We start from the raw sequence: 19,387 nt of genomic DNA on the forward strand, positions 1-19,387 counted from the left end.
CCTTCTAGTCTTGTGATGCAGGGCGCACGAAAAATCAAAGAGAAACTAACTAATTGCAAGTGAGAGTTATCGTAAGGGTGTGAAATGGAGATTGAGGAAGTAAGCAACTGCGAGGCACTGCCTTTGCTCTCTTTAAATCATGTGTCCTTGTTGTGCAGATCAGTGTGGACTTCTATGAGGTTCTATGAAGAAGTGTTGGGGTTTGTTCTCATCAAACGCCCCTCTTCTTTCAACTTCAATGGAGCCTGGTTAGCTTTCTCTCTGTTATCATGCTTTTTAGAGTGCGAAATAATAAATTCGATGAACATAATGCCTATAGGATAGACTGGTTTTTTCATATGCAGCAAAGTTGAATATGATGGTTGTATTCTGTAAACAAATACATGTGTATCCACGGTCTTGTGTAAAAGAAAATAACAAGTTAATCTGTCTGACCTTGTGTAGGTTGTATAGTTATGGCATTGGGATACACTTGATTGAAAGTCCAGCAATGGAAGACTATGAATTGCGACCGATCAATCCCAAGGACAACCACATCTCCTTCCAGGTAAGAGCTGTACTGCTACTTATAGAACCTGTAATATTAATTGTGCTCAAATATAACAAATATTCTTCGGTGATAAACATGCAGTGCACTGATGTTGGACTTGTTAAGAGGAGGCTGCAAGATATGGGGATGAGGTATGTGACAGCCGTGGTGGAGGACGACGGGGTCAAGGTAGACCAGGTGTTCTTCCATGACCCAGATGGGTATATGATCGAGCTCTGCAACTGTGAGAACATCCCAATCATTCCAATCTCTGCTTGTTCCTTCAAGCCCAGAGGTAGCAGTTTCAAGAAGGCACCGACTAGTTGTGGATTCATGGAGACTCTGATGATGGAAAGCTTGAGCCTGGACATGATGAACTTCTCATTTTGAGTTTCGAAAAGAGTGAAATGTTTCACTACTTTTTGTTTAAAGAAAAATGTTACAAGCATACTACAGTGTCTATATATCTATCCTGTCTTGGTCTGAAGATAAGTTGTATTGGTTTTCTGCTATGTTTAATAAAGAATTGTGAGGAAGATTGGGTTGTACTGTGTGTATGAATATACTTAATCTCTTGAAGCCAATATATGGCATGTGATTAAGCTCATATTAATGAAAAAAGAAGCTCCCAATACAGTTCTAGTTATTTTGCCCACATAGAGTTGGATACATATCTTACGGAAGTTTTATCTTTCTTCACTACTTATAATTTGAGGTTAAATGAGGCACATAAATTGAATGCATACAGGAAGGTTCGAAGATTCATATATTTCTTTAGGTTTGACCAGAAACGTCTCTACAAATAAGGCACATAAATCAAATGCTTTTTTTTTTTCTGTAGTATGATCAACATTCAGCAAGAATCACAGACCTTGAAGAGGTGGGAGAAGAGACGAGAGTGAACTGTCTTGGTTTGATCAGTGGACTCGAGATGCTTGTGATTGATGCTTTTACTCCTATTCTCATTCATCAAATATTCATCACCTTCGGATGTGGATGCATACATGGCCTATTTATATCGAAGAAACATTATGGTTACGGTGAGGCTGAAACCAAGTTTCTCATGTCGGTAGCTAAGAACAAGAGATATTATACAGATGTCCATCTATATCAGGAAGGAAACCTTTGTCCATCATTTCTTCTTTTACAACTTCATAAGTAGTTCGATTTGGGATCAAACCTTTCTCCAACATCTCATTAAGAAGTTTATTTGCAACTTCAAGTTTGCCCTTCATGCAATATCCCTTGATCAACACGTTGAATGTTACAATATTTGCCCGCTTCCCTTCTTTCTCCATCTGTGCCCTCACATTCAAAGCTGCCTTCATGTTTCCTTCCCTGCAATACCCATCCATCAAGGTATTGTATGTCACATGGCTAGGACTCAAACCCTTTTTGAACATCTCATTCAATAACCTTTCTGCCTTTCTGGACTCCCCTCCTTTGCACAATCCATCTATTAATATATTATACGTTATGGGATCAGCTTTCAAGCCCCTACTCTCCATTTCATCCAAGAACTTCCTGGCTGTTCCCACGTTTCGTTGCCTACAGAAACCAGAAATTTGGCAGTTAAATGTCGAAGTGTTGGGGGAAACTCCTCTCTCTGACATTGAATTAAACAACGCATATGCTTCCTCCATCCTCTCATCCTTACAGTAAGCATCGATTAGCATATTATAGGTTATAACATTAGGCGCCATACCTTGGTTCCTAGTATCATCAAACAACTCTCTAGCTTCCTTCATCCTCTTCTTCTTGCAGAACCCCTTTATGAGTGCATTGTAGGTAACTATATTTGGCTTCAAACCAAATCCAAGCATTTCATCCCGCAAACCACAAGCCTCGTCCAGCTTCCCATTACAACATAACCCGTTAATAAGTGAATTATATGTAACCACATTGGGTTTCAAACCCTGCTTCATTTCCTCGAAAACCTTGAGTGCAGATGCTACATTTTCATCTTTACAGAACCCATCAATCAAAATATTAAAAGTAATCTCATTCGGGCGAATATTATTAGCCACCATCTCCTTCAAAATGGCATCGGCTTTGTGCATCTTCCCCAAACCACCCATTTTGCAATACCCGTCAATAAGAGAATTATAAGTAACCACATTTGGAGGGACCCCCCAAGCCTTCATGTCGTTAGTAATATCCCTTGCCTTGTTCAATTTCCCAACTTTACACAACCCATTAATCACAATATTGAAAGTGAACAAATCAGCCTCTATCCTCCTCCTAATAATCTCTTTGTAAACATACTCAACACACCCAATTTCTTTTTCCTTCACCAAACCACTCAACAAAGGGTTACAAGCCAATTTCGACAACTTAAACCCGTAATCACCGGCTCTCTGAAACGCCTCGAAACCCAACCGGGTCCTCATATTTTTCACATATGCCAACACCAACATATCAACTATAACACAATTTGCACAAAACTGACTCCCACCCATTGCAAGCAAGTGAAAAATCGAAGAAACCGAATGCTTTTCATGGCTTCTAACAAATCTATCCAAGAAAGCTCTGATATCCGAGTACTCTTTCGCATTTGCTAGGGAGTGCAAGAGCCTACAAGTAAGTTCAAGAGGGTGTGTAAATTTGGGATCCTTCTGGGACCAAGTGAAGTACCTGAGTATTATCTTTGAGTCAGCTCCCGAGTCGAACAGTTGGCGGGTAACTGTCACAAAGCTCGAGTCTTTGAGATGGCTTTTGAACTCCGACCAGTGTTGCTTTTCTATGAGCTCTGAAATTAATGGGAGGTTGACTGGCGGCGATGTTGGAGTTGTGGAGGTGGAAGTTGAGGAGCAGAGTCTGGTGCAGGTTCGGCCAGCATGGAGGCATGCGAAGGAGGAGGAGGAGGAGGAGAGGAGCTTCAGCATTTCTTTGTGGCGGGCAAATTAAAATTGGGGGGAAAAAAAGGGGAAATTAAATTAGGGTTTGAGTTTGTTCGTAGCCATGGCGGTTCTTCTCTGTGTAAGCTCCAACGGCCATTTTTGTGGAGTTTCTGGAGGATTAGTTCAACGGCCGCCGCGTTTTTATGTATAATGAGTGCCGGGCCTTAAACGGGCCGGTCTGGGCCTAGGAATGAAAGCCCATTTCACTTGTTTTTAGTGTTTGAGAAGTCCATCGTAATTTTTTTGGGTAAATTACATTTACCCTTTCAGGTTTGGTGTCGATTGCAATTTCTTACAGCATCTTAAAAATATTTCAATTTCATACATTTACTTATCATTTTATTTCAATTTCTTACATCCGTTAGAAAATTCGCTAAGTAAACCGTTAAGTGATGATGCGACAAATATAGAATCCACATTTGTGCTGACGTGGCTTCCAAATTTGTGCCACGTGACAAAAAAATATATATATTATGCATTTACAATATAATAATTTACCCTATTTAAAATTAAAAATAAATGAAAAAACCCTAAAACCCATCTTCTCCCTCTCCTCCACTCTCTTCAGCTCCCCTCCCATCCAAAAAACCCACCCGCAACCCAACCCCACCCCCCCCCCCCCCCCAAAAAAAAATCCACCCCAAACCCCAAAAAACACATATTTGTAATCAACCAAAAAATGTGTGTGTGTGTTATAAAGCAGATTACCCAAAAAACCTCCTATTTCCGGCAACCTCCTCCATCTTTTTCTCTTCCTCCTTCTCTCATTCTAATCTCGAATTGGGTCTGATCCCACGAGATGCGCCCAACAACGATATAGGAAAGGGATTTTGGTATTTGATAATCGAATGAGTGTTGTTCTTCCTGGGTTTTTTGGTTGATTACAAATAATCTTGGTTTTTTGGGGTTTTGGGTGGGGTGGGGTGGGGGGGGGGGGGGGGGGGGGGGTGTTGGTGTTGCTGGGGAGGGGTGGGATGGGGGGTTTTGGGTTGTGGTTGGGTTTTTTTAATGGGAGAGGGGTGAAGAGAGTGGAGGTGAGGGAGAAGGTGGGTCGGGAATATGGGTTTCAGTTATTTATTTATTTATTTATTTTATATTTATTTAAAAAAAAAAAGGTAAATTATTATATTTTAAATGCATAAATGTTTTTTTTTTTTGCCATGGACCCACATGGCACAAATTTGGCAGCCACATCAGCACAAATGTGGATCTCATATTTGCCATGTCATCACTTAACGGATCTTCCAACGGATGTATGAAATTGAAATAAAATGATAAGTAAGTGTATGAAATTGAAATGTTTTAAAGATGTTGTAAGAAGTTGCAATTGACTCCAAACTTGAAAAGGTAAAATGTAATTTACCCCATTTTTTTTTGTTTTTGTGCTTTTGTTTTTTTGTTCTTTTGTCAATATCTTAAACAAATTTGGTTGAGGAATGGGGAACGAAGAAAATTATTAAGGAGGCCTCAATTAAATTTGATATTGTAATGAGTTTTTGTCATTTAAACAAGAAAACAAAGCTATGACTGTTACCCTTCAAATTTGATACATGAACACACACACACACACACACATATATAACGCATAATTTTAACAAAATTAACGTTAGTGGTGGATCTACATCAGGACAAATGAATGTTGTTACCCAGGGTCGGTCTAGAGATTTTTTAGGCCCGCTAAAAAATGTGTCCTCACTTTATATAAGAAAATTATTTATTTTCACATGTAAGACATCGATAAAATTATACTTAGAAATTCACTTCAAACTTAATAATTTAGAAACACGGAAAAACTAATTTTTTTTGTATCGTGAGAAGGAAACAAAAAAATTCAAGATTTACAAGTAGATAGATATGAATTTTGCTTTCCATCTGAATTTTAAAGTGTTTTTATATAAAACCGTGATGTGTTTTTTCTTATTTATTAACCTTGTCAATATGGGATTAAAAAAATAATGATGTTTTTGAGTCTTTAATTGATATGTATAAGTAATAAATGGGTACTAAATTAAACTTTTTGATGACACATCATATGATTTGCAAATTTTGTCTAAAAATTTGGTCAACGCATTACTCTTTGTTGAAGATTAAACTTGAATTGAAACAAATGTTTAAAAATAACAACCCACTTATCTACTAGCTACTAATTAAAAATAAATTAACAACCAAATAAAAATTCGTAAAAATTGAAAAGAATAAACATTCACTTAGCATTTCAAACTTAACACCTCTCGTTAATTTTAAACAACAAAATGTCAAAAACCATTGATTCTAATTAAACTTCTTGATTATTTAGCTAAATTTTATATATTTATGCTCTTATGAAAACAAATTTGTAAAAATTGAAAGGTAAATAAGCACACATAGTGTTTTGAATCCAAGACCTCCTCATTAATTTCAAACAACAAAATCACTAGTTCTAGTTAAATTTCTTTGTTATTGAATCAAATTTTATAAATTTACTAAACGGTCTTAGTTTTAATTCTTTTTTTGCAGACATAATCTTTATAAAGTGATTCATAATATGAACAATTCTAATCATAAATACAAAATTCTGTAATTCAAACACGAAGAATTTTAAATAAAATTTTGTACTCATCCTTGAATAATCGATCATTATTATTTTTTAAAATAAAACAGATAAATGGAGAGGACACAAAGATTGCGAAAATTATTTTCCTTTGTAAAACAAATTTTGTTTTTAATTTGATTATCAGATCTTGGAGAAATAATAGGTTGGTAGTATTCATGGTGTCACGTCCTTCCCATCCACTCAATACATTTGTGCACCCCAAAGATGCTTTGTGGACGGCAATGCAGGATCGAAGCTGTAAGCAAATCCATCACAGCAAAGCAACAACATTTACTAGAAACTCAATGGGCCCCATGTCAGATATCCAACTGGTGGCTGAGAATCCCCCATCAGCCAGCCACCATCGAATCTCAGCCCCACCTCCTGCGTTTTCAAAACTTGTGGCCGAGCTCCAATCTTTCAAGCTTTCTCAAAGCTCCACAGAGAGATAGAGAGAGAGAGAGAGAGAGAGAGAGAGAGAGAGAGAGAGAGTTTCTGTTTTGAGCTAACAAAGTTGACAAGTCCAACGTATTTATTTTATCATATTATCTGTTGCCATTGCTTGTCAAATTTCACACAGTGTTATATATATTATATATATTATATACATTTGTGTATTTATATATTCGTTTGTTTACGGTTTATACTATTATTGTTTTGGCTTCCGGAATCTCCCCAACAAAAACCAAACACAACCCACTTTTTTCTCTGTCTAAAATTCGAAGCTTTTTCCTGTTCTTTGTCCTCCCCATCGTTATTGACTTCACCAAACACACCCAAATCGATCTTGCTGAATTGGGTTCGCTTAAAGTTTCATACTTTTTATGCTTTCTGGATTTTGGATTGGACTGGATTGGATTGGATTGGATTGTGAGCTTTTGTGCTGTGTTATCTTTGCCGACTGGATTGAAGAAATATGAGAGTGGTGGAAGGGATTAGTAATTATGAGAACACTTTGTGATTCCTGTGAAGGCGCAGCCGCAATCGTGTTTTGCGCTGCGGACGAGGCTGCCCTTTGCCGCGCCTGCGACGAGAAGGTATGATTTTTTTTACCGTTTGACTGTTAATATTTTTCTAAGTTTTTACAGTGCCCAGTTAGCAGTTTCATAAGTTACAGCAGGAAATCTAGGTAAAAAAGTACTAAGTAATGATGTTTTTTGTTTGCTGGGTGCAAATTGGGACCGCATATTATCTGGTTGCATTGTTAGTTGCTCCATGTTTAACTAATGTGAGGTAAGCAGATGTGGGTTAAGTCAGTTGGCCGAGGCAGTCTGCCCGCCTCGTGCCCTCAGGATCAAATCATGCTTAAGTGCAAATTTTTCCCGTAAATTAGAATAGTTTAGAATATATGTCCTTTAGTGAAAGGGTAAAAATGTTCCTAGAGTAAAAAACTAGAGGAAGAATTGGAGCTAGAAATATATTAGTGACTGAGTGAGAATGCTTGTCGAAAATCGTTGGATATTGCTTATGGTAAATGCTGGCATTGCTAGTTGGTCACAAATTTTGCTAATTGGTCACAAATTTTGGAATTTACTTTTCTTTTTCATGTTTGTGTAATCTCTGTTCGGCTTGTATTCGAGATGCTTTAAACCGTTGATCGGATGGCAGGTTCATATGTGCAATAAGCTTGCTAGCCGGCATGTTCGCGTTGGTCTTGCTACTCCAAGTGAAGTTCCCCGCTGTGACATTTGTGAAAATGCACCTGGTATGCAGGCCTATTTTTCGATTCTATCTATTCCCTGCTGATAAATGTCTTAATGTTGTTTGAAAGAAAGAAAAGAAAAATAACGACGCTCATTCTATCTTCTTGGAAACTACGTGTAGCTTTCTTTTATTGCGAGATAGATGGAAGTTCCCTCTGTTTGCAATGTGATATGATTGTTCATGTTGGAGGCAAAAGAATGCATGGAAGATATCTTGTACTGAGACAAAGAGTTGAGGTGGGTTTGTTGATCCTACTTACTAAGAATCAGATTATTTTATTTTTGCGTAAGTGTTGGGGATGACTTAAATGTTTTCTATTTGGTTGTTCCGTAGTTTCCAGGAGATAAACCTGGTAATAGTGATGACCCAGCTTCCCAACCCATTGATCCAGCTGAGATCAGAAGAGTACAACAACACCATCCACCTAGAATGACAATAGGAGAGAACCCGCAAAATCACCGGGCGTCTCCTATTCGTGCTTCAGATGCCAATGCCGATGGGCATGTAAAGATGGATAATAAGTTGATTGATTTGAACATGAAGCCTCATCGGATGCATGGACAAGCTTCAAACAAAGAGGTACGAGTGCTTTCATTTTTTAGTACGATCGGCTTGATCCTAGCTCTGTTTTTGTTTTAGCATGTATCTCAACGCTGCAAACGGAACATTCTCACTGTCATATAGAACGGTTCCCATCTGTATTTCACAATAGTTGCTTATTAGGAATAAATTGCAAAAGTTTGTAATGTATGTGCAGCTAAACTAAGAACACGAGCGGGTTTCCTTCATAAGCTAAAAATTTGAAGCCGGAAAGGCAGCTAAATTTGGAACTCGTAAGTTGAGAATTGCCATCGTTACTTGTGTCTAAGAAAAGAGTTTGCATTCTCTATACATCTATTTGTTTTTAGCATTTCGCAAATATATAATACACACATCTTGTACTCAAGTCCGTCTTTCGGACATCATGAAAGCAAACTGACGTTGTTAGAGAAACGATACTTCTGTGTTTTTGTGTCGATTATCAGATTCTAAATGCTCACACTTCAAGTTAGCATTGTTCTACGACCTTGTGCATAACTCCACAGAACACATTCTCTCTGTTGATGCTCGAATCGCTTTAACTAGATCAGTGCATAACCTGTTGGCTTTTCGTATTAATCAGGACTAGTATCGGCATATCTGGAATCATCGGCTCGAGCAGATTACGTCGCTAGCGAGTCGCAAGAAGGGTGCTTCCAGTGTACCTTTGTTGTGTTGCTGCTTCATGTAAAACTGTGAAATGGGCATTTGATCTTTATGTAGTTGAGTTGTGCAGAGGAAATAATAGTAAAAAGGTATCCATAACTTTGCTTCAAAAGAAAAACATACTTTTGCAAGTGCTTGTATATGCAAAAATTGAGGACCTTCTTGTTTTTGTAGTCGCACTGAAATTTGAAATTTTAATATATGCCGTCCTTTCTTCCAAAAAAAAAAATGAGAATTTTAAAAGTACTTATTCAATTCTAAGAAAACGGTTTGAATAACAAGTTCACCGTAACTTTTATTCAGTAATTTAGTACTAAAGTTTAGTGATATTTCTTTTCAACTAAGTGAGATCTCACCCCTTTATTTTTAATGTAGATAATATTGTTGTTCAAAAAAGAAAACTTTTATTTGGTTTTTTTTTCGATAGGTTATGGTCTTCACTGGGTTACTGCCTTCTTCTTGGATCAATTTTTTTGCTTTAGAAATTAATGAGTATTCAAGTAATTTAGTTACAATTATCATTTTTTAAAACAAAAATATTGGATGGATTGAAGAGTTGCAACTAAGGACATTATGATATTTTAGAAGTCTTGTGCGAATTTTACAGAAGGGTTTTTTTTTAAGATAGTTTTTCAAGGATTTTTTTTTTGGGGGACAATTTTCAAGATTTTCTTTTAAACAATGGATTCATGCAAAATTCAACAATCAAAGTTGGCATCTCAATCTAACTAATTGAATAATCTCACTAATTAAAATTTTGTTTTCTTTAACAGCCCATTTAAATTATGATTTAACAATTATCCCTGAGGGAATTACGAAAAGACGCCTGTGTTTGTATGCGCTTTATATAAGCGGGGGGTGGTGTGCTTGCAAAAGGTAATTTGACGCTCACGTCAGTTAATGTATATCGGTGCTTTCAAATGTATGGTATGAATTGCGTACCTTCGCCCATTGATGCAACACCATTTACATAGTATCTAAACACTTGGAGGGCAAGCTCCACTCGTGTCAATTTCGTTCCTCTCCACGTCGTAGAAAAGTCATAGGTTATCCAATCACGCGGATTTAGATTATATCCGGATTCAAATGGTGGAAATCTTAGAAATTTTCACATTTTAACCATTTATCGTACATTGTGTGATAAAAAATTATTTTGAATTTTTTATTTAAAATTAAACACAAATAGTACCTAATGAAAATTGACCGCATGATGTACGATAAACGGTCATGATGTGAGGATCCCCAGCATCCCACAAAACAGAGAAATTTTTCATTGTGAGGGAAACACGGGTGGTACATTACGTGTTTTTATGTAAGTAATGATAAATTTTATTTTTTAAGTTATTAAATTTTTAACATATATATTTCACTATTTATATAGTGACACGTGATGTACACCCGTGTGCCAATCACACTAAAAATCTCTTCATAAAAGGATTCGGAGAATATCCTCACCCCAATTAGGCAACCACTATTCCCGCCCGCATGCATTGAAAAGGTAGGTAGCGTAATTAGTCAAGCTCGCTCGAGGTTATGCAACCAACTCTACTTAAGTACTTATGCAACCAACCCTACCCTTATCCTAGTTACGACGTCGTTCCTATAACCACAAAATATTTTAGGTTCCACATTGCCTGAAACGAGAAAATCAATCTTCATATGTAAACTGATTTTTTTTTAATTGGAAATTATATTTATTGAAGGATGAAAATTTTAAAGACTTTTTGACATAAGGGCCTTGTGCCGCTGCATCTTTTGCATGCCTTCAACACCGCCTCTGATTGCAACCAACATATAAATTTAATGGTGTTATTGGTTAGATATTTGTCCCGTGTTCAAAAATTGATCTATCAGTTCAATGGACATTTGTCACTTGAGAATCGGTGACAAGAGGGGACTTGGGTGGCATTCATGTGTAGGGGGGCAACCTTTGGGTGACATCGATCGTTTTTATCTTAAACTTACATCTTATAATGATTTGTTTAGAAATTACTTTTCAGAAACCGTTTTTAGAGAAAATATTTTTTTTATTTTAAAAGCATTTGATGTGCTTTCTGCAAGAAACATCAATATGAGAACCCATTTGGTAACATTTTATAAAAATTGTTTTGTAAAATGAAAATGACAAATAGGATTGTGCATTTTATGATTTGAGAATGCATTTGGTAATTTAATCCGATAACAATTTTTTAGAATGAAAACAATGAAAATACTACCAAATGTAAATATATGCATAGATAAATTTGTGTTTGGTAATAATTAATGGTAGTGGTGGTGGGATGGTGGTTAAGAACGGGATTAGTGTTGGTAGCAATGGTGGTTGGCGGAGTGGTAGTAGTGGTGACAATAAAGGTGTTTGCAGCAGTGAGATATAGGTGGTGACAATAGAGGGGAAGCGGGAACTGATGGAGAGAATGGTTGCGGTGGTTGTGGTGGAGGAGGCTGGAGGTTGCGATGGTGGTAGAGGATGGTTGTGTTAACAATGGTTGTGATGGATGATTGTGAAAATGGTGGTTGATATGATGGTGGCAGAAATGATGAAGGTGGTGGTGGCCATGGTGAGGATAATGATGGTGGAGAATATGATGATGGTGATGGGAGGCGGTGGTGACGGACTCGATAGTGGTGGCGGCATCAGTGAGACAGTGAAGGTGGTGATGGCCATGGTGGCAGGGGTGATGGTGTGGAAAATATGGTGGTTGTGTTAATGGTGGTGGCTGTGATGGTGGCGCTGGTGGTGAGGGTGATGGCGGTGGAGAATATAGAAGTGACAACGATGGGAAGTGGTGGTGTAAAAGATGGTGGCGGTGATGATGATGATGGTAAGATAGTGGTGGTGGTGGCAATGGTGACAACAGTGGGGGCAATGGTGACAACAATGGTAGCGTACATAATTTTATTTTTTTACTCTAACTTTGTTTCATAATGTACCTCTTATTTTCTATTATTTTAAAAAAATGTTCTTGAAAAGCATAGGAAATATCAATTTGATATGCTACATAACTTAGAAAAAATATTATTTTTTTGCATTCTGTTGTAAAATCAGCAGTGTGTGTGCAGTGGAATAAATGAAATAAGACACAATATTTACGAGGTTCCTTTATAATCAGTGTGACTGGAGTATGTCCTCGGGGCAACATGGGTGCTTTCATTTATAATCTGAAATAATAGGAGTATAAAGATAACTCTCCCATCTCTCTTTTCTCTCTTCCTTCCGTTTTTCTTGCCTGCCGAGTCTTTCATAACTCCTCTTTCTTTCCTCTGTATGTTTTCATTTTATAACCAAAGCATTATTGTAGTAACACTATTCACTTTACAAACTTTCCTCAAATGAATAGTGAAAATACTGTGCATGAATAGTAATCCATCCATTTTTCTTCATATGAATAGTAATCCATCTGATTTTTCTTTGGATGAATAGTAACAAACTATTCATGTGGGTCATCCACATATTATATTACAACACATTTTCATTTTTTGAGTTTCTTTTCACAAAACAGTTTATGAAATGTATCACAAAACAGTTTATGAAATGTATTTTTCACTTATTTTTGCAAAACATTAACAAAGACACCTTTATTCATTCTAATTTTGGTTCTTCATTTCCACTCCAGATAAATGAATCAGTCAACAGCCCACTAAAAGACCACCAAATTTTGGGCCGGTCCATCAGCCCTCCGTAACTATAAAGACCGGCCCGGTCTAAATCAAAGCAAATCAAAATCTAATTAAAATTCAGGACAGAAAGGATCGCTTGCTGCAGTTGTTAACGTTTATAGAAACAGCTTTCGTTTTTTCAGTTGAGACTTTGACAGACCATCCACCGCCACCTGCGGCGCAATCAACCACCCGGTCCGATGACCCGATTTCCGATGATGACGTCGTTTTCGTTCTTCTTGTCCTTCTTCTTCACGATGATGATGTGGACGCCGCTCTCTTATGGCTTTGTCAATCCGCGAACACTTCTTCAGCTGGAGAGCTCGTTGGGAAGCGGTGGCGGAAGGTTATTGACGAAGGAGGAGCTGTGGTTCGATCAGACTCTTGACCACTTCTCGCCGTACGACCGCCGCAAATTCCCGCAGCGCTACTACGAATTTCTCGACTACTTCAGACCTTCCGACGGACCAATTTTTCTCAAAATTTGCGGAGAATCCGCATGCGGCGGCATTGCCAACGATTACCTGAGTGTAAGTTCTGATTTTTTCCGAATTTTTAGGTGTAAAATTTGTAATTTTAGAAGAAAAATCGGAAAATTTGGAGATTTTATTGAATTCCCTATTTGCAGGTGTTGGCTAAGAAGTTTGGGGCAGCTATCGTTGCGCCCGAGCATCGATACTACGGAAAAAGCTCTCCTTTCAATACGCATACAACGCAGAATTTGAAGTACTTGTCATCCAAGCAAGCGCTTTTCGATCTGGCGGCTTTTCGCGAGTTTTATCAGGCAAGAAATTGTTGAATTTGCTGCCTGGAATTAGATATTTTACCCAATTGAGCTTGTAATTTACTGGATTTTGTGGTGTGGTTGTGTTAGAATGGGTTAAATGTGAAGCTGAATAGAACCAAGGGTGACAATCCGTGGTTCGTGTTTGGTATTTCTTACCCGGGAGCTCTTAGTGCGTGGTTTCGGGTTAAGTTCCCGCATTTGACATGTGGAAGTCTTGCAAGTTCTGCAGTTGTTGAAGCTATTTATAACTTCACTGAATTTGACCAGCAGGTGATCACTCGGTTAATTTGGCCTTTTCGCTTCGCCCTTTTAGGACGAGAATGAATTGTAGTTTTGGTCTCTACTTTCGGCCCTTTTTTGCATAACTACAATCCTCTCCAAATGCAGATTGGTGAGTCTGCAGGTCCAGAATGTAAAGCTGCACTTCAAGAAACTACTCATCTTGTTGAACAAAGTCTCACAACTAATGGAAAAGCAATAAGAGCGTTGTTTGGTGCAAGCCAGGTTGGAATTTTCACACTTTGCACTCACCATTTGTAAATCATGCTGTAATTTAATAGCCCGAGTCTAGTTTCTCAGTGGTGGGATTTTCTTTTTTCTTTTCTCACTTGCATATTGACCTTAAGTCTGTGTGCAGCTTGATATTGATGGCGACTTCATGTATTTTCTGGCGGATGCTGCTGTTATAGCGGTAAGTGTTACTTCTTTCTGAGTTTTGTCACTCCGTTTTCAGTTTATCAAATTACTGATGATTATTTGTTTGACATTTTGCAGTTTCAATATGGAAATCCCGATAAATTATGCTCACCTCTTGTTCAAGCAAAGACTAATGGAGAGGATTTGGTGGTATGTTTCTCTTCTTTTCATTCCCCTTCGTTCTTTAATTGAAGCATGAAGCAATCTTGGTCCACAGTTGAGTTATACAATTATCCTCAGCTACTAGATTGTTTTTTGGTCAACGTGTTTACAGTAGTTGTAGTCTACCTGGCAGTGTCTAAATAAATTACCCGTTATGCACCTATCTCTATGCGTTTTAACTTGTAAGGAGCGCCACCAATTCTGCCCTTGGGCTTTTATTCTTCATGAAAATGCCTTTGTTAATTTTCTCTGGGTGTCTAATGTTTCTAATGGGAAAAATAATCTTCTTGCAGGAAGCGTATGCCAAATACATTAAAGATTATTACCTTGGAACTTTTGGCATTGACGTTGATACATATAACCAGAAACACTTGAAGAACACTGCTGTTACTGAGGGCAGTTCTGATCGATTGTGGTGGTTCCAAGTTTGTACTGAAGTTGCATATTTTCAGGTGGCTCCTGCAAATGATAGCATCAGGTCTTCAAAAGTTGACACAAAGTATGATTCTGAAAATGTCTTTTTATTATACTATTTTGTTTATTATTTCTACTTACCTTTTCCTACAGACCTGTAGTTCAACTTTATAGCTCTTGTATGCGTCTCTGATTCGTAGTTTTTCATTGTCACAGATACCATGAAGACCTTTGCAAAAATGTTTTTGGAGACGGCATCTATCCTGACGTTCTTGCAACAAACTTATACTATGGAGGCACAAAAATTGCAGGTAAAAATATCAATCTCTCTTTCCCTATTTATATGTAAATATCTTCCCCGGTTATTATATATTACAATTTAAGTAGCATAATTTCTATCTGCTGTTTCATACTGGCTCGTAACCTTACCCCACCTATCCCCGGAGACTGCCTACCAACTGAGAGCATTTGTTTTAGTACCAGTTATGGCATCATTTATCCGTTTTCCATGTTTTTTCTACAATAAACCTCATCGATGTATCAATAATCGGTTTACTGATCTTATGAAAAATGAATCTGCAGGTTCAAAAATAGTTTTTACAAATGGTTCACAGGACCCCTGGCGTCATGCATCTAAACAAACTTCATCTCCAGATAGTGAGTATTACATTGCTTCCATGAAAAGTTTCATTACTGATATCCTATGAATTGATGCGAAAATATTCGAACTGTGTTAGATCTTTCTGAATTCTCGTCTTTTGTATAAACTATCAGTGCCTTCGTACATCATCTCTTGCCATAACTGTGGCCATGGAACGGATTTGAGAGGATGCCCTCAGTCTCCTTTAACCCTTGAAGGTATGTATTGTTAGTGTAACCGTGCAACCTCAGTGACACATACTAGCTTCTGAGGAAAAGCTTCCTAATTTTAGCGGCCATTGGAAGTTTTCCATGTTTGTAAAGGGCTTTAATTGTGTCAATCAAATTAGTTGGATACCTTGAATCCGAACAAGATTTTCATGGAAGGCGGTGCTTGTTGATAAGTTTTTAATGCTTGCTATCGTATTTAATTAGGATTTATCACTTTGGTTTCAGGCAATTCCCAGAACTGCAGCAACCCTGATGCAGTCAACAAAGTAAGGCAACAGATTGTTGAACACATCGACTTGTGGCTATCTGAATGTCAAGAAGCCGGTAGGAGTTACATGTAATATATTTTTCTGACGTGGGAACTACTTGTATAGCCAATCTTAATCTGACTTTGTGCCTTCTCGTGATGTTTGGTTATGAATGTATGACGGATATCCCCGTATGTCCACAGATCGTATTTGTTGGTATATTGTTGTTCCTCTTCTTTCCTTGTGTACATATCAGGACAATCCATTGAAAAATAACAAGCGCGTGCGCGCATTTTAGAACCGCTTTGGTAATCCGTTGTATGATCTTGTGATGATTGTTTCATGTTGTTAAGTTTCTTTTCCAACAAAAGAGCGAATGTGCGACATTTTATTTTACACATTCAATGATTCATCGTTTGCATTTTTGCCCATTTTTTGGCCTCTTTGTCCTCCTTTTTATTGTATTCGTCCATTTTTTGGCCTCTTTGCTTGTTGAATTTCAGTATCATCAGCCCCTTCCTCCTCCTTTTTATTGTTCTCGGCCTTCTCACGTTTGAGGAAATTGACGAGCCCATGAAGAGCGACATCAGCATCGTCCCTCTTCATGAGCTCCTCAGCAACCTCAGCAGGGCTGACCTCTTCGTCCTCTATCAGCCCTTCAATTTCTCCGCACAGGCGGTGGTCGTTTTTGCCACGAATGCCAAGGTAGTTCGAGACTAAGATGTTGAACTCGGTTGGATAGTTCGAGGCTAAGATGCTGAACCCAGTTGGTTGTGAAAATTATAATCCTCTCATCGCCACAGCTCGACCACAGACCGTCTATGAAGTTCAGTAGCCCTGAGAGGGTCAACTGCGAGAATCATAAAACTTATGTCAATTTACCTTCATTGTACCAATTAACACCGAAAACAATTAGAACAGTACGACATATGTTATCACGTCATGCAAATCTAATTATAGTCAAATTAATTAGAACAGCATGCGTCCTTTGTTTTTGCACCCAAATTTGAACTCTTCTCCAAATAATTTAGATTAAATTAGGATGCCACCTAAATAAAAAGAGAAAACACATGGTTCTATAAAATGATTGGTTATTATAATTAACAAAAATAAGGAAACAAAAGGTCAATTACTTAAACCGATCTTAACTTTCATCTAATTTCTCCAAATGACAGAAAACAAATCTCTTGTACAATTTGCCAGAATTATCAGCATCGTCATCAGCACCGTAACTATAGCGGAAAAGTCGGCGCATGAGCTAAATCTCCGAGAAAATCTGCGGTTTCCAACTCCAACAAAATTGAGTTGTGTCGTTACGTTAGAACAGAAACTACTTGAGATAGGTTGACGAGACCCAGAGTAGCACGTAGGTTATCAATGACGTTGTCACCTCGAAACTCCTTGGTCCTTTCAGCAGAGGTGGAACCACAGACACCATCAAGAAGGTTCCCAAGAGCCATGAGAAAGCAAATGATCCAGCACTGCACCAAAGCAAACAATTTATCCAAACCTTTTCGCCGTTGCCAAATTTAAAGTTTTAATATGGTGAGTTAAGATACGGAGTTCAAATTTGGAGTGAAGGAAGAGCATGTTGTAATTTGCGGTTCAATTATTCAAAAACACGGAAGATAATGAAGTATAATAAAGAATAAATTTCAATAGAGAACAAATCAGTTGATCTATATGGACAAATCAATAGAGAAATACAGTAATTATACAGAAACTATTTACGTACCTGTAGAGGAAAGCTCGTAATTTGCTCTTCAGCCTGTCATGTACAAAGTAGATGGTAGCCAACAAGGAAAGGGCAACCTGAAGGGTTGGACCTTCTTCGGTTGGAAATAGAACAGTGAGAGCTGCAAGCACTAGAAATGCAATGGACGTTTTTATAATGAAATTTGTGGACGGAGTTCGGAACCTATTTCTCACAGCCTGAACAACACGGGACTGATTGACTTCCCTGTACTTTTTCTTAAAGTCAATTTTTGGGTTCTTCCTGTCATAGAACTTCTGCATGATTATTTTGTCATGGGCTGATTCAATTGCATCTACACTTGGTTTGTGACCTGCATACTGTCGGATAAGGAAGTTCCTTGCACCTTGAATCTCATCTTCCGAAGCCTCCCTGCTTATTCCAAGTCGCTTGTAGGGGTCCCTCACATTAATCCTAGGAAATATAGCTTTACTTGCAAAGGCAGTGAAGAAGAAAACAGATCAGAGAGATAAAGATGCTGATTCATTACAATATCTAATAAAAACGAATCAGGTCAATGGTAATTTATCAAATTAACAGTTACAGGGCTGAACGAAATACGTCTTAACCTAACCAAGCTACCGATGTCAAGACTCCTACAAATGCACCTAAATGTTTTGGTTCGAATTGGTTACGAAGTTTAGACACGTCAAAGGCCGCAACCAAATACACCAGCGGAAGGGTTGTTGAGAACCCTTCATGTTAAGTTCTACATTCCAATTTTCTTCATACCGTTTTGTGCAATAAGGACCAGTGTGTTCAAGCTTGAAGGAAGTTATACACAAGCACTCATACATATACAACAACATCCAAAGTAAATGAAAATATGACTGCTCTCAGAAAAATAAGATGAAAATTACCAGCTGGTTCATTGGACATATCGTCGAAGGATGCATCCATGGCAAACTTGATCAGAAGTGTTTTCCGTGCGTTCAACCTTTGAGCAAAACCAGTCCAATAACTTCTGCTTGATTTTAGAAGAAAACAAATAAGAAAACCGAGAAGGTAACCACACTACGTGAAACTAATAACTGATACTGCCCTAGCTGTACCTTTCCACACGAAGTAGATCATTCTTTCCTGCAGGCTTCCAACTATGAGGGAAATTCGAAACTTGCCCTCGTAGTGAACCAGAACTTCGTGCTGGAATTTGGAAGCAGAATCTGGAGGGACTACCAGTCAATCCCGATACAGCAGTCATCGTCGCAGCACTCTCTGTCGAAACAAACAAACAGAATCAAACACACTGCATGAAGGGACAAAATGGTTCATTTCTGGATAACCACTGAATCATTTAAACTGACAATTTTATGGTGATATTCCGGAACACAAACCCAACAAGGCAATGGCAGGAAAATGCAATTCAATACCAATTAGCTGCCCAAATTCCAGTTTTCTTTACTTGTGATGGTTTTACCTGGAACTGAAATTTGCAGTAAATTCGAGAGAAGCTGACTTCTGGGTTTTGACCAATTGCAAAGTTAATCAATCCCTTATGTTTTTATGAGTGATTGGAATTCACAGACTGCGATAGTTCTGAGCCGGCAAAGAAACTTACAGCAGAAAAAAGGGTGAAATTTTTTGAGAACAAATTGGTAAACCTGGTGGAGGATGGTGGAAGATAAAGGGGCTGAAGACGGCGGTGTTGACTGGGTTTTGCGGAGGACCGTGGCGGCAGCAACAGCGGCGTCGTCGTCTACAGCGGATAAGAGAGAGACAGAGAGAAGAGAAGGCCAAAAACGCTAAAACCCTCCTAATCCTTCCTCGCTGCCGAAAACCAAGGAAGGTGCTAGTCCCTGCTGCCTACTGTCTTTTGGCTTGTTGTATACAAGTACCTGCATTTATAAATT

At 38.1% G+C, this 19,387-nt stretch overlaps 5 protein-coding genes across 6 annotated transcripts; 3 read left to right on the forward strand and 2 right to left on the reverse strand.

Annotated features, from left to right (window-relative positions):
- LOC137748238 (glyoxylase I 4-like) lies at nt 1-1,215 on the forward strand. The gene is made up of 3 exons (XM_068488356.1): nt 1-248; nt 445-547; nt 632-1,215. Exons 1-3 carry the CDS (start codon nt 85-87, stop codon nt 917-919), a joined length of 555 nt encoding a protein of 184 aa, XP_068344457.1. The 5' UTR covers nt 1-84; the 3' UTR covers nt 920-1,215.
- Nucleotides 1,216-1,450: 235 nt separating this feature from the next.
- Nucleotides 1,451-3,526, reverse strand: LOC137748237 (pentatricopeptide repeat-containing protein At1g09820). The gene has a single exon (XM_068488355.1). The coding sequence runs from the start codon at nt 3,412-3,414 to the stop codon at nt 1,603-1,605; it is 1,812 nt and encodes a 603-aa protein (XP_068344456.1). The 5' UTR covers nt 3,415-3,526; the 3' UTR covers nt 1,451-1,602.
- Nucleotides 3,527-6,457: 2,931 nt separating this feature from the next.
- Nucleotides 6,458-9,123, forward strand: LOC137748183 (B-box zinc finger protein 19-like). Its single transcript, XM_068488289.1, has 5 exons — nt 6,458-7,038; nt 7,610-7,706; nt 7,826-7,941; nt 8,039-8,284; nt 8,868-9,123. The coding sequence occupies exons 1-5, from the start codon at nt 6,946-6,948 to the stop codon at nt 8,871-8,873; spliced, it is 558 nt and encodes a 185-aa protein (XP_068344390.1). The 5' UTR covers nt 6,458-6,945; the 3' UTR covers nt 8,874-9,123.
- Nucleotides 9,124-12,691: 3,568 nt separating this feature from the next.
- Nucleotides 12,692-16,096, forward strand: LOC137747173 (probable serine protease EDA2). The gene is made up of 11 exons (XM_068487216.1): nt 12,692-13,137; nt 13,236-13,391; nt 13,482-13,664; nt 13,782-13,898; nt 14,032-14,085; nt 14,169-14,240; nt 14,546-14,751; nt 14,883-14,977; nt 15,249-15,323; nt 15,441-15,524; nt 15,762-16,096. The coding sequence occupies exons 1-11, from the start codon at nt 12,808-12,810 to the stop codon at nt 15,875-15,877; spliced, it is 1,488 nt and encodes a 495-aa protein (XP_068343317.1). The 5' UTR covers nt 12,692-12,807; the 3' UTR covers nt 15,878-16,096.
- A 762-nt stretch (nt 16,097-16,858) lies between these two features.
- On the reverse strand, nt 16,859-19,328 carry LOC137747174 (protein CHAPERONE-LIKE PROTEIN OF POR1, chloroplastic-like). 2 transcript variants are annotated; one of them, XM_068487218.1, is made up of 5 exons: nt 19,139-19,328; nt 18,590-18,752; nt 18,398-18,501; nt 17,520-17,964; nt 16,859-17,265 (listed from the first exon to the last, which is right to left on the reverse strand). In XM_068487218.1, exons 2-5 carry the CDS (start codon nt 18,736-18,738, stop codon nt 17,115-17,117), a joined length of 849 nt encoding a protein of 282 aa, XP_068343319.1. In that variant the 5' UTR covers nt 18,739-18,752; nt 19,139-19,328; the 3' UTR covers nt 16,859-17,114. The 2 variants fall into 2 exon arrangements, with proteins under 2 accessions (XP_068343319.1, XP_068343318.1); XM_068487217.1 differs by having other exon boundaries at nt 18,955-19,328.
- Nucleotides 19,329-19,387: the final 59 nt, after the last annotated feature.

The sequence above is a fragment of the Pyrus communis genome, chromosome 10, assembly GCF_963583255.1.
Source record: "Pyrus communis chromosome 10, drPyrComm1.1, whole genome shotgun sequence".
NCBI classification, from domain to species: domain Eukaryota; kingdom Viridiplantae; phylum Streptophyta; class Magnoliopsida; order Rosales; family Rosaceae; genus Pyrus; species Pyrus communis.